The sequence below is a fragment of the Gorilla gorilla genome, chromosome 16 (assembly GCF_029281585.2).
Source record: "Gorilla gorilla gorilla isolate KB3781 chromosome 16, NHGRI_mGorGor1-v2.1_pri, whole genome shotgun sequence".
NCBI lineage: Eukaryota > Metazoa > Chordata > Mammalia > Primates > Hominidae > Gorilla > Gorilla gorilla.
Window position 1 is genome coordinate 35,676,973 of NC_073240.2, and position 14,145 is coordinate 35,691,117.

The 14,145-nt window shown below is 39.7% G+C and overlaps 1 protein-coding gene across 2 annotated transcripts; it reads right to left on the reverse strand.

The window, feature by feature from the left end:
• Positions 1-585: 585 nt before the first annotated feature.
• Positions 586-11,081, reverse strand: ZNF770 (zinc finger protein 770). Of its 2 annotated transcripts, none has more exons than XM_055363253.2 (3): positions 10,777-11,081; positions 9,827-9,943; positions 586-5,743 (listed from the first exon to the last, which is right to left on the reverse strand). In XM_055363253.2, exon 3 carries the CDS (start codon positions 5,685-5,687, stop codon positions 3,612-3,614), a length of 2,076 nt encoding a protein of 691 aa, XP_055219228.1. In that variant the 5' UTR covers positions 5,688-5,743; positions 9,827-9,943; positions 10,777-11,081; the 3' UTR covers positions 586-3,611. The 2 variants fall into 2 exon arrangements, with proteins under 2 accessions (XP_055219228.1, XP_004055985.1); XM_004055937.5 differs by lacking the exon at positions 10,777-11,081 and adding an exon at positions 10,390-10,603.
• Positions 11,082-14,145: the final 3,064 nt, after the last annotated feature.

Here is a 14,145-nt window from a genome sequence, read left to right on the forward strand (position 1 = left end):
AGGCTGGAGTGCAGAGACATGATCATAGCTCACTTCAACTTCCAATTCTTGGGCTCAAGCGATCCTCCCGCCTCTGTGTTCTGAGAGCAGCTGAGACCACAGGTGTGTGCCACCACCTCACCTGGCTTAAAAAAAAATTTTTTTTTTAAGTGACAGTGGTCTTGCTTTGTTGACTGTCTCAAACTCCTGGCTTCAAGCAATCCTCCTACCTCGGCCTCCCAAAGTGCTGTGATTACAGGCTTGAGCCACTGTGCCCGGCCCCTAATTCTGTATTTCTTTAGTACAAATCTGAAGAGAAAGACCAAAAAGGAGGACAAACAGATAAATACGTAGACCATACAACATACAATGGAGTTAACATATTCTTTTGTAGGTGATAGGGAGCTGTCAAAGGATTTTTTTTTTTTCCACAGAAGGGAACAGCATGGAAATGTAACATGAACAAGAGGGTAAATGATCAAATATCCACGTAAATTTGGTGTAGAAGGTAGATTGGAGTGGACCTACAAAAGTATCCAACAATCAGTACCTTGGCTCCAATATTTTGTAATTCCCCACCCCCCCCCCCCAAAAAAAAGGCCAAACTGTGTAACTTGGAACTTTATTTTTAAAGTATTCTGAAAATTTTCCAAGAATTTTAACCACCACCTACTTCCCTTAAACACACACACATTTTTATCTTACAATTATAACCCCTATTGCAGTACAAAACAAGAAACAATAATTCTAAGTTAGCCAGCCAATCAAACTACTTCAGTAAATGATCATACTACAGCCTGGAATCACTCAAACAAAAAATTCTTCTAGTTCTCTTTAAAGATATTTATCGTTTATTTTTTCATGAAACCAAAGTAATTGATTCAACAATACTAACAGTTCTAGCATGCAACAAACCATCTACTATCTAATGTTTAATCTTCTTAACATGTATATTTTCATTCCTATAAAGTTTCCATAAGAAGCTTGCAATGACAATAAAGGTAAATAAGTACAGTTGTCCCTTGGTATCCATGGGGTATTGGTTCCTGGACCGTCCCCCCAACCCACAGATACCAAAAATCCAAGTATACTCAAGTCCCTTACATAAAATGACATATTTGTATATAACCAACGCACATCCTCCTGTATACTTTATCCCTAGACTAATACCTAATGCAATGTAAATGCTATTTAAATAACTGTTATACTGTATTTTTATTTGTATTATTTTTATATTATTTTTTCTAATATTTTTGATCTGCAATTGGTTTAATCCACAGATGCAGAGTACATGGATACAGAGGGCCAACTGTGTTTTGTTACAGGTACTTCAAATAGCACTACAGTACATCTTTGACAAAATTTTTACAATATTCCAACTTTCAATATGAAACAGCTTAAAAAGGCATGGGTCAAAAATAAAGTATAGTAGTATCACTTACACAAATAAAGTCTCATAATCATACAAGCACAACACTGTTAGGACTCTCCCTGTTTAGGCTGGGAAAAACATTATACAAAACATTTTCTTCAAATAAAATTACATAAATTGCTTAGAAAAATGCCAAAATCAATAATTTCAAACATATTAAGGAGAAAACCTTGAACATTATTGGAAAATATAAACTAGTTATTCCTTGCTTTTGTGTAACAGATGAGTTCTTGAAAAGTTTTGTGTAAAGCAAATTCTGTAAACCATTATCTTGCTTGCACTGGAGGAACATATCTCAAGGAAACCTAAGAGAAAGTGTTCTTTAAAGCATGTGATTCTCCTGTTTTTGCTGGATGTCTGTATCTACATAATAAACAGGCACACTTCTACATCATTGGGTATTTTACTCAGACTGTCATGTTTCATCTCTGTAAATTAAACCCAAGTTACTTAAAAATCACCTGTGGTAAAAAGAAGCAAGCAGATCACCCCCACCTACTATCCCTCCCGCCTCCCCCGTCAAAAGAAAGTTCTCAGTTTATGATGCAAAACTTACAATTGTTCATTTATCCACATTCTCAATAGAGGATTTTCCACTATACTTAAGTATGGTAGGATAATTACCCACCTGTTCCTCTTTTCAGCTTAGAAACATAACGGTTCATTCCTTTTATTGCTAGAGAATGTCATTCCTGAAGATTTTATAAACAAAGGCAAATATGAAGGACAATTTGTTATTATGAAATAAGTCCTTTGTAGTAAAGAATATTTCCCAAATCATAACAGTTCTATTTGGAATGATACCCATAACTCTACAAGCATCTTATCCCTCTACAGGAATGACTACCTTATTAATTAAAATAAAAATTTAACAAGGATCAAAATAAAATTCTTTAGCAATAGACTCTTGCAAAAATAAAAACTAAAACTAGACCTAGTCATTGCCATTTGATCAAACTTAGAACAGGCTTAAATAACAGAACCACTCCATTAAAGAGGCATAGAAAGAAAAGTTTACTAAAATAAATGTAAAAGTCTTATGGAGATGAAGATCTCTAGAATAGACTTAAGTCTATGACTACTGCTATCATTAATGAGCAAATAAATGACTTGAAATTATTCCTCTGAAAAGATAAAACTCATACGTATTATGAAAAAGACTATGGCACTTAGAAAATATTCCTGGTAAGTAAACATGGTAAATATAGGTACATCCTAGCCTCTCGCCTACTTTTAAATTATTTTGAGAAAGATAGCACTAGCTGGGAGAAAAAAAAAGTCCTTATCACCTGAAGGTGAAATTACCACAGTCCTAAAAATAAATAGCTTTGAAAAGACCGTCGGGTGCGGTGGCTCATGCCTGTAATCCCAGCACTTTGGGAGGCCGAGGCGGGTGAATCACAAGGTCAAGAGATCGAGACCATCCTGGCCAACTTGGTAAACCCCCGTCTCTACTAAAAATACAAAAATTAGCCAGGCGTGATGGCAGGCACCTGTAATCCCAGCTACTCAGGAGGCTGAGGCAGGAGAATCGCTGGAATCTGGGATGCGGAGGTTGCAGTGAGCCTAGATGGCGCCACTGCACTCTAGCCTGGCGAAAGAGTGAGACTCCGTCTCAAAAAAAAAAGACCAATGAAAATCATACTATAATTGTCTCATCCATTTTCACCTTTAGTGTCTCTGTAGTTTTTTAAATTTACAAAAAAAAAAAAAAATTACCAATGCAATTTGAGTCACATGTGGACAAAATTATGCTTTCATATGAAATGTAAAATAAATCAAATATAACAGGGCTATGTGCTGCAGCTAAAAGCCAAGTTTTGCCTCTCAGTCTTTTGAGTATATCTAAAAAGAGATGGCATGTCTTAAGGAATAATTCCTTTAAAAAATGAATGAGGCTAAATTATTTGTACAGCCATCATGGATTTATATTTTTCAATACAGCCAAAGCATACGTTTACAATATTAAAATGCCTACTTTATAGCATCAAATCATGTTCTTGCCTCTAAAATTAACTTGGCTGTTTCTAAAACATCGTATTAATTTTCTATGTATTCTACCTCCTTACTATGCAGGACAAGCAAATGCCTGTGAAACCATTCAGTTTAATGCAGGCCTTTCAATAAAAATGCGTTTTAAATAATACAGGCTTTAAAAATAAGATCACCAGAGACCACAATTGTTAGTGGTTGCGACAATTTACATAACCGAATCTAAGGCAACCACTTTCCCTTGTGGTCGTTCTTTAAAGTGAGTAAGTTGATGTCTCTTCCAGTGAGGAGCCTGTCTGAATGTTTTGCCACAAACTGAGCATTCAAATGGTTTCTGCCCTGCATGAATTAGGTAGTGTCTTTCCAGTTTAGATGGAGATCGGAAACTTTTAGCACAAACACTGCATCGGTACAGGAAGACATCATTTTTCTCCTGATGTTCTGAATAACTGCAAAAAGGATTGCTTTGCTCTGATTCCAAAAGTACATTAGGAAGACAGGGTTGCCCGGTGCTACCAGGAATAAAATCCTGTGACTCTGCCTTAACTCCTGACATTTGATCTGACTCTGAGACCTCGTATTTTTGAACACCAGGAGCCTGACATTGTTGGGAAGCATTATAGTTAACATTATTACCTGAATGATTAGAAAGATTGTTGAAGTTTCCAAATTCTACTTGGCAAAGAGATGCATAAGGACTCTTTTCATTATGAGTCTGTTCATGTCTTTTTAAGTGAGCTGACTGTCTAAAAGATTTCCCACAAATATTACAGCCAAAGGGCCTCTGTCCAGTATGAATTAAATAGTGTCTTTTTAGTTTGGATATAGAAGGAAATACCTTCTCACATTTGTCACAAGGACATATCTTATGTCTAGTACGTATGTTTTCCCTTGGAACTGAAAAACCACACTGAAGTACCTCACAGTTATTAAAGAATTCCTCACCTGATGAACCACAGATTGACAAGTCTTTCTTATTCACTGAATTATCAATGCTTAATATGTTTTCTGTCGTAAGGATGCCTTTCAAATTTTTTCCCATATTTTGCCAAGAAAATGGCAAAGTCAATGTTTTCTTCTTTCTATTGCCAATTGTTTTATATGTTCCATGTTTGCCAAGAGAACCCACAAATGTTCTCTGGGTTTGTTCAGAGCTCTGCTCACCAGAAATAAGATCACAATTTCTCAAGAAACTCTTTTTAAATACTTTTTTCTCAGATTGAAAGTTATCTAATTTTTTACTCCTAGCACGCTTAAGCTTGGCCAAGATTTTTTTAACAATGGTTTTATAGTTGTAGCTTCTTTTGAACCTGCTTGGAATTTTGCCACCTCTAGCAGCAAAACAGCTGTGTTCATTGAGAATCTGCTCTGATTCAAAACACTTTTCACACTTTGGACACTGAAAAGGGACAATATAAATTGAGTGGACATCGAGTGGATTATTCTCCTCAGATTCACCAATCTCACCATTTTCAAAACTACCCTGATTTGCATTTAACTTATTAGGCAGGGGGCGAGATTCTGTACGCCTCTTCTTTAATAAAAGAGCCCGAAAAGCCTTATTCCTAGTATGGATTTGTTTATGCTTCAGAAGTTTGCTTTGAATCTTAAATCCTTTTTGACAAAAACAACATTGAAAAGGTCTTTCTTCTGAATGTGTAAGTTGGTGGATTTTTAAGTGAGTTGACTGTCGAAAAGATTTAGTACACAAGACACATTTAAAAGGCCTCTGACCAGTATGAATAAGTACATGCCTATCAAGTTTTGACTGTGATGGAAACATCTTGCCACAGATTGTACATGCATGAATATTCTTTCTTCTTTTCATGCTATACATGGGATCAGACTTAGAGCACGGGTGTAATGCCCATCTTTCCTCTGTGGTAAAAGTATTATACACTCCATACATTGACTTTTCTTGCTTGGCCTCCAGCAATCTTCTGACCTGTTTAACATTATTCTGATAGGTTTCATTGTGAAGTTGTTGGTGCTTCACAAATGTCTTCAGATTTTTAAAGTGGCGCTGACAAATACTACATTTAAAAGGCAGACTATGAGTTAGTTGATGCCTCTCCAGATGAACTAGTTGTCTAAAGGTTTTATGACACACATCACATTCAAATGGCTTTTGACCAGTATGAATGAGATAGTGCCTAGCTAATTTTGATGGTGTTTCAAAGTGCTTAAAGCAAATATTGCAAACATATGGCCTGTTTCTAGGTAGTTTGTTGGCTACCACACACTGTTGAATCTTTAGCATTTTTAAATTGTTTTCAGCCATCATATTCTTCAATGATATACTCTGACGAGCTCCATACTGTTCTTAAATTCCACAGATGTCTAAAAATTAAAGGAAAAAAAGTATTAATTTTAAAATTATTTATTCATATGAAATGTAACTTAAGTTGTTCTTTGGCTGAAGATATTAAAGGCAAAGGAGAATCTGGACTTAGTGTTTACAAGTTAATAATCATTTTAAGTAATACTTTAGAATAATAATACTAATTTTATACATACAGAGATATGAGTCTTTAAAAGAAATATCTAAAAATCAATACAATTTTAAGCTATTTTTCTAATTGAGATGCTACATTAAATGAGGACTAGGCTGAATTTCTTAACATGAAATAGATATTTTAATTCCAATTTTCCTATTTCATTATTAGGTAGATTTGGCAGTATTTAGTTGCCATCATTTTAAAAAATGGGCTAGAAAGGTAACAAATCAAAACATAATACTAAAAATAAGATATACTTGCATTCAATTATAGCACATTGTAAATATGCTCTTAGAACAGAACATTTCACTTATCATAGGTGGATTTCTTAGCCACAAATTTAACATGAGTTATTCTCAATTACTTCTTTAGACCAACAAGGACAGTGTGGACTAGGAGAAAATTCACAGAAGACCTGGGTTCTAGTCCTGGATTTGCCACTATACGATCTTGGTGGTAGGAAGAAGGAAATACAGAGTTCTCATCTGTAAAATGGGGAAAAGGTCTCCTGGATTGTCTACCACCACAAGCTGTTGTCAAAAATCAATGGAGATAATGTATATGAATGTGCTAAAAAACAGTGAAGCAATACATAAATCTAAGGAACTATTTAGCTCAACGCTAATCAAATTTTAAAATGTTATCCTTATCGTCTTAGTAACATTTTTAAGCGTTTCTCAATAAGAGATAAACCCACTGACTAAATTTACAGGTTTTAAAAATTTCTCACCTGGCGCCGTGGCTCACGCCTGTAATCCTGCACTTTGGGAGGCTGAGGCTGGTGGATCACCTGAGGTCAGGAATATTGAGACCAGCCTGGCCAACATGGTGAAACCCCGTCTCTAGTAATAATACAAAAATTAGCCGGGTGTGGTAGTGCACACCTGTAATCCCAGCTACTCAGGAGGCTGAGGCAGGAGAATCACTTGAACCCAGGAGGCAAAGGTTACAGTGAGCCGAGATCATGCCATTGCAATCCAGCCTGGGTGAGAATCCATCTCAAAAAAAAAAAAAAAAAAAAATTCTCCTTTTCACTTTGTTGTGAAATTCCCAAAAGACAAGCATAGAGGTAATAAGATCGACAAATTGGTTACTTATATAGCTATCTATGACTAAGTAATTGGAACTTGAGTGTGCTTTGCCCATCAGGCAATATAGTAAAAGGGTTATTTTGGTCTTAAGCGTTAATATAAAGATTTAAAAAACTGGCCCAGTGCAGTGGCTCACACCTGTAATCCCAGCACTTTGGGAGGCCGAGGCAGGGAGATCACATGAGGCCAGGAATTTAAGACCTGCCTGAACAACGTGGCAAAACCCCGTCTCGACTAAAAATACAAAAATTAGCCAGGCGTGGTAGTGCACATCTGTCAATTCCAGCTACTTGGGAGGCTGCAGCACGAGAATTGCTTGAACTGGGGAGGCGGAGGTTGCACTGAGCCAAGATTGCACCACTGCACTCCAGCTTGGGCAACAGAGCGAGACTGTCTCAAAAAAAAAAAAAAAAAAAAAAAAAAAGTTTAGCAAGCACTTTCATAACTATCTTATACTCTATCTTCTATCAGAGAAGCCAATTTTCTTTTCATTATTACTTTACTATGGCACTGCCCTTAAAGGAGTCAGAGATTTTTTCAAAAAAAATTAAAAGCTGTGCTAGCTCTTTCAATATAATGTATCTTCTAGATCAGAGAGTTCTAAGTCTAGAGTTCTTTTGTCAGCTGATCTGGCAAACATCCAACAAATACGGTGTTACTATTTTCTCCTAGAAGATACCTTCAACCCCAAATCACAAACATACCCACTGTGGTTCTTTAGCAATATGAATCAGAAACAGAAAAAAAAAATTACTGAACAAATATCTTTACTTTATCACAGTGTTTTTCAAACTGCAGGATATTACTCATTAATGGATTGTGAATTCAACTTAGCAGATCATGATCAGCACTTTGTTATTTAAAATAAGAGCGGAGGCTGGCATAGTGGCTCATGCCTGTAATCCCAGCACTTTGTGAGGCCAAGGCAGGGGATCACCTGAGGTCAGGAGTTCGAGGCTAGCCTGGCCAACATGGTGAAACCCTGTCTCTACTAAAAATACAAAAATTAGCTGAGTGTGGTGGTACATGCCTGTAATTTCAGCTACTTGGGAGGCTGAGTCAGGAGAATTGCTTGAACCCAGGAGACGGAGGTTGCAGTGAGCCGCCAAGATTGCACCACCGCACTCCAGCCTGGGAGACAGAGCGAGACTCTCAAAAAAATTTTAAAAATAAATACATAAATAAAAATAGGGGATAAATAATAGTAGAAAGTATCAGACTGCATACTATATAGCAAGGATAAATATTGTTTTGTGAAACTTCTGTAGGAAGAAGTAAAAAAGTTTATGAAAGCTGTTCTTAACATGCCTCTTCATACTAGACAAAGGAACCTACAACAAATCGACCACTTTATTCAAAGTGGCCAAGTGATCTATTAAGGTGAGAAAGATAGGGGCCCATAGTATGAGACTATGAAAGCAAGTATGAGACTAAAGAAAGCAAGTGTCTGGTTTTCTTCACTTGACCCATATTATTCCAAAATATTTATTTTAAATAAAAATCATCTAATTACAGGCCAAATGGAAAATGCCACATAAATCCACGCAAAATAAAACAATCTGACTGTAAGCCAGTATAGTAGTAAAATATATCATATAACCCAGATATCAATGTTAACCAACAATCAACTCTTGGTGCTATGAATATGCATTTTCAGTAGCTTGAATTAGAGAAATTAGAGGTGAACAAGCTCCAAAGTCTCTAAACATGCCGATACAGAGCAACAGTCATGATAATTAAAATTAAGTCACGAATCCAGTGAACTGCAAAGAACTTGGCAGCAATTAGGTGCCAAGGTAGTCAATCAGGACAATGAGTCAAACCAAAAGTAATCAAGCCTTTATTCACTTACTGTGACAGTGCAAGCAAGTGGTAAAAAGAGGCACTGGCTCCCCAGTGGTCTACTAAATACAAGGACACTGGGTGAGGGTCAGTTGATGCAGTGCATATGAGGTAATCCTCTCACTGAAAGGAGCCCCTAACAAAAATCTCCTGCCTCTTATGGAACTTTAGAATAGGAAAGGGAGGGGAAGGTCTAGGAGTGAAAGAAGCTGGGTCAAAAATGGAGAACAGTGTCTTAGCCACGGTCCTTCCTAGGAGGGCCTCCAAATGGAGGTACCCAGGCTAGGAAAGAAGTTATGGGATTTGCATATCTAGCAGGAGGGGCAGGGCAAGTCCTTGACCGCAACCCCCTCCAGAAAACTGCAATGCACCGGCCCATATCGAGTATGGTGTGGGAGGGCAGCTTGGCCCTTGAGGCCAGTCAGGCAAAGCCTGGTAATTGTCCAATGTCAGGACTGAATGATCACACAGGATTTTGGTATAAAGCCAGATTCAATTCCTTTTGTATGTTTCTTCTTCCCTTTAATAAATGCTTTCGTGGAACACGCCTAAAAGAAAAAAATCACACACCACAACTACCTCTGATTAAAACAGGGATTGGCTACCTACAGCTCCTGTACCAAAAAGGAGCTATAGTTAATCATCCATTGTTAGCACTAAGATTGGATAACTGTTGTCACTTGCCTCCCACCACGTGGAAAAGCACTTACTGGGAGCCCTAGATTGTTAGAACCATTAGTGGCAAGTGGTGATCCTATCTCCTGTTTATGAGAGTCAGGTTAGGGATCCTCACCTCACGCACTCATGGAGCTCCAAATCCCATTTCAACCGATTTTTTTTTGTTGATAACATAAAAATAAAAAAGACTGTAATTTTTCTTATCTTAAACTGAAATAAAAGAATAGTAGATCTGCTCTGTGGTTCAATCCAGAATTTATCCTGACAAGAACAAGATACTCTACGTGAAGACTGTAAAAACTGTAAAAACTGACCTCAATAATATCCAATGTTGCCTCAAGGCTGAAAGCCTGTTGATTTTCTTGTCTTGACTAGTACCATTAAAACGATGTGAGGATTTCACGAAAGTAAGCGAACAAGAAATGAAAGACCTAAGAGAAACACACACAACTTTCAGTTGGGGAATAATCTGCGGCGGCTGCTTCTGCCCCACTCGCCCCGGGCCCATTCTCTTGGCCTTGAACCCTCACCTCTCCCTCCCAGTGGACTACACTGGACAAAGGACACTGACACACAGTCCTCGTTCTAAGGGCCCATAACCAATAATAAGCACGTAATGGTCGAGCCGAGTCCAGAAACCACAAAATCCCACGCCAAGAAAGGAAGGGCAAGGGTAAAAACTGCTTTGGCTGCAGCCAGGATGAAAACGCCTCATGTGATACAACCCACAGCAAGAAAAAAAAAAAAAAAATCCCTCTACGCCTTCCTCTCAAATTTCTGCTCCGCGTGAGACGCACTCAATAGGTGGGGAAGTGAGAAAGCAAAAGGAGCTCAGGAACTGAGGTTGTGGAGCCCCCGTTCTTGGGTCCCCAGGCACCTTGGCGGTATTGAGGCAGGTCCGACCCTCCCTGGGGGTCGCTCCACTTCTCAGTCGGGTTTCTGAAGTCCTCCTCACGCATCTGGAGCTGGCGAGGGCCCGGGAGGCACGCACCTCAGGCCCAGGTGCCGCGAAGGCAGCGCGCGCACGTCCGCAGGGCCGGCGCTGCAACGGGCTGAGCGCGCAGGCGCGGCGCTCTGGCGCTCCCAGGGACACAGTCCGGCTGGAAACAAGCTCCCCCCAATTTCAGGGCCGTTGTCGCCTCCGGGCGGTCCGCGGGTCCCGAGCGGACTGGGACTCCAGAGACGCGCCCCCAACCCCACCGCCATTCACCCTGTCATTGCAGGGGAGAGAACAGAATAAAGACGGGTACATTTTCCATCTCACCTCTGAACCTCGGTTAGGAAAACGCCGTAGCCCGGACTAGTGGGCTCAACGGCCGACTGGAAAAGGGCGAGTCAGCGTTCAAAGCCGATTCGGGGCAGCCCTCTCTAACGCAGAGGGCCGAGGATAAGAAGACGACAATGTGTTAGGGGCCCTCCGGGCTAGGACTGTCCTCACCACTTTGTACATTGCCAAAGTAAATATAACGTAGAGGTCAAGCGCAGGCGCTTTGTGGGCAGACATGACTGAGCTCCACTGGCGACTCCTCTAATGGCGTGCCAGCTGCGGACCTCATTAGCCCCGCCTCAGTCATTCAGTATGTTTTGGTTGTTTACAGTGTATGAAGCCCTGTTCTCACAATTAGATAAAATGAGTGTGAAGTGCTCAACATAATTCCTAGTGTAGTAGGCCTTCAAAGAACTATTATCATTATTAATTACTCATATTGAATACAACTTTATGAAATGATAGGATCCCATTTTAAGATGAGGAAAATGAGGCTATCAGAGACCTTAAGGAACTTAATGTCACACAGTTAATAAACGATAGAGGTGCGATTTGAACACAGGTTGTCTAATACCAGACCTGCATTTATAACTCTGCTGCTTCCCAAGTTATAGATATTTCAGCATTTTATGTAGTCACAATTGAAGACCAAATATATAGTTACAGACTAAGCTGGCATGTTATTACTGAATAAGATGCTAAGGTATCTACTAAAGATTTTAAGTGCAAAAGGCATTAGAGAAGAATTTACTGTGGATTTTTTGCAGGTTCTGATTGTAATTGTATCACCTTGAGAAAGGAGGAAATGAAAGCAGATTATCAGGCATACTTTTTTAACTCAGCAACTTTTTGCATTACTTTCTAAGGACCATCAGCAACAAAAATCAATGGTTTCTGATGTTGATATATTTTCCTCTACCAAAAAAATTAAAGCAGCTGAGCCAACAAAAAGTCTCTGTTTTGGATGTGTTAGCATGAGGAAATGGCGAATAGGAAATGAGCTTTTGCTTCTCATGTAGGAACCCTGAAGGAGTCAGATTTGGGAGGGGTTGAAGTCTGCTTCCAACAGAAGCAGGGGTGGAGAAGGGAAAGGAAAGACTTCTGGTGTCCTAAATGCTAGTCCCAAAGTGGGGATGCTGTTTGTCTGGCTAACACTTGTAAATCTGCTCCATTCTGCAGCTACTCCTGGGAAACTTAACTCAGCCAAATAATGCAAACAATTGCATCCATCATCAGCCACATCAGCCTTAGGAGATACATCCATATCATGAGAAAACACTACCTGAAATCGGGGACCACTGGAGGGTGAGATTCGTTCTTTATCCATCACCTGCAAAACAAATTGGCCTTTGCATGGAGAGTCTGAATATATATTGAGTGTGAAAGCAGTTAGGACTTGAATAGGCTATTCTCCAAGGCCACATGCCCCATGTCATAACCTCCCCCATTTACCGTGAGAGCTATCTCAGGAGCCTTCTGGAAAAAAAAGAGAAATTAACATGAATAAGAGTAATCAAGGAAGATTTCATTGAATATGTGAAATTTGAACTAGCAGTAGTGGGTAGACTATGAATAAATAAAAAATGTGGGGGCAGGACAGAACATGGTAGGGCAGAGGTGGCAGGGTGAAGAAAAGATAGTATGAGAATGAAAAATAAAGGGGGTGCATGACATACGTTTGAGTTAGTATCTTAATGCTGCAGCTTACTAGTTGTGTCCTTAGAAGTTATTTAACCTAGGCCGGGCGCGGTGGCTCACACCTGTAATCCCAGCACTTAGGGAGGCGGATGCGGGTAGATCACGGGTCAGGAGTTCGAGACCAGCCTGGCCAACATTGTGAAACCCTGTCTCTACTAAAAATACAAAAATTAGCCGGGCGTGGTGGCACGTGCCTGTAGTCCCAGCTACTCAGGAGGCTGAAGTGGGAGGATTGCTCTAGCCCAGGAGGTAAAGGCTGTAGTGAGCCGTGTTCATGCCACTGCACTCTAGCCTGGATGACAGAGCAAGACTCTGTCTTAAATAAATAATAATAAAAATAGAAAAGATGTGCCACTTCACTCTAGCCTGGGCGACAGAACGAGACTCTGTCTCAAAAAAAAAAAGAAGAAAAGACATATCATGTACCAAGCTCTAAATATTCACTTCCAATTATATAAAGATGAAGCAGTTAGGCCCTGAACCTTAAATTAGTTTCTAGCCCAGAGGGGAAAATAACATACCAACAAGTATTAATACAATATGATAAGAGCAGATATATATAGGAGGAAAGAACATCTAAATCTGCCTGGGGGTTCCAGGTACAGATGGTCCCTGAGCTGCAGCTTCAATCAGCCATCTATCCATCCATCCGTTCTGCATATATTAAGCACTCGCTGTGTATCAAGTCCTGTTCTAGGCAAGGGGGACAGAGTAGCAGACAAAAAGTCAAAAATCCATGTCTTCATAGATTTTATATTCTACTGAAGGAGACAGACAACAAATCAAATAAGTTAAAATATATAATAAGTTAAATATTAGTAAGAACTGAGGAGAAAAGCACAGAAGAGGGGTGTGAAGATTTGGGGGTGTGGGTGGGGATGCTGGCATTTTAGTAGATGGCCAGAAATGGCCTTAATGAGAAGTTCTGTGATTTTTTTTTTTTTAATACAGAGTCTTGCTCTGTCACTCAGGCTGCAGTGCATTGGCACGATCTCAGCTCACTGCAACCTCTGCCTCCCAGGTTCAAGTGATGCTCCTGCCTCAGCCTCCCAAGTAGCTAGGACTGTAGGTGCCTGCCACCATGCCCGGCTAATTTTTGCATTTTTAGTATTTTGCATTTTTAGCACCATGTTGGCCAGGCTGGTCTTGAACTCCTGATCTCAGGTGATTCACCCGCCTCGGCCTCCCAAAATGCTGGGATTACAGGCGTGAGCCACTGCACTCAGCCTAGTTCTGTGATTGTTGAGTTGAAACCTGGTGGAAATGAGAGACTGCCTTGCCCATGGGAGACAGTAGGAGGCAGGGATAAAAATGAGTAGTAACTTGCTTAGTGGGCAAGAGAGTGTGTTTTTGGAGGAGGGTGGGGAAAGGAAAGATAGGCAGAGAATATTCCAGCCACAACAGACACACAGTGAGAAAAGGCATGGCAAACAGGAAATACAAGTAGTTGCTGGAGTGTGAAGTACAGGTTGGGAAAGTGGGGAGTGGCAGGAGAGTCACTCATGCAGGAAATCATTTGGAGCACCTACTGCTCACCAGGTTCTTAACAAGAAGCTCAGAAAGTTGTTATATGCAAATGTTTTCTTTTTAAAAATTTTCTTCTTCTTTTTCTATCTTTTATCCAAATAATTGTACTTGATTCTCTCGTTTCTCTTCAGATCCTATAAA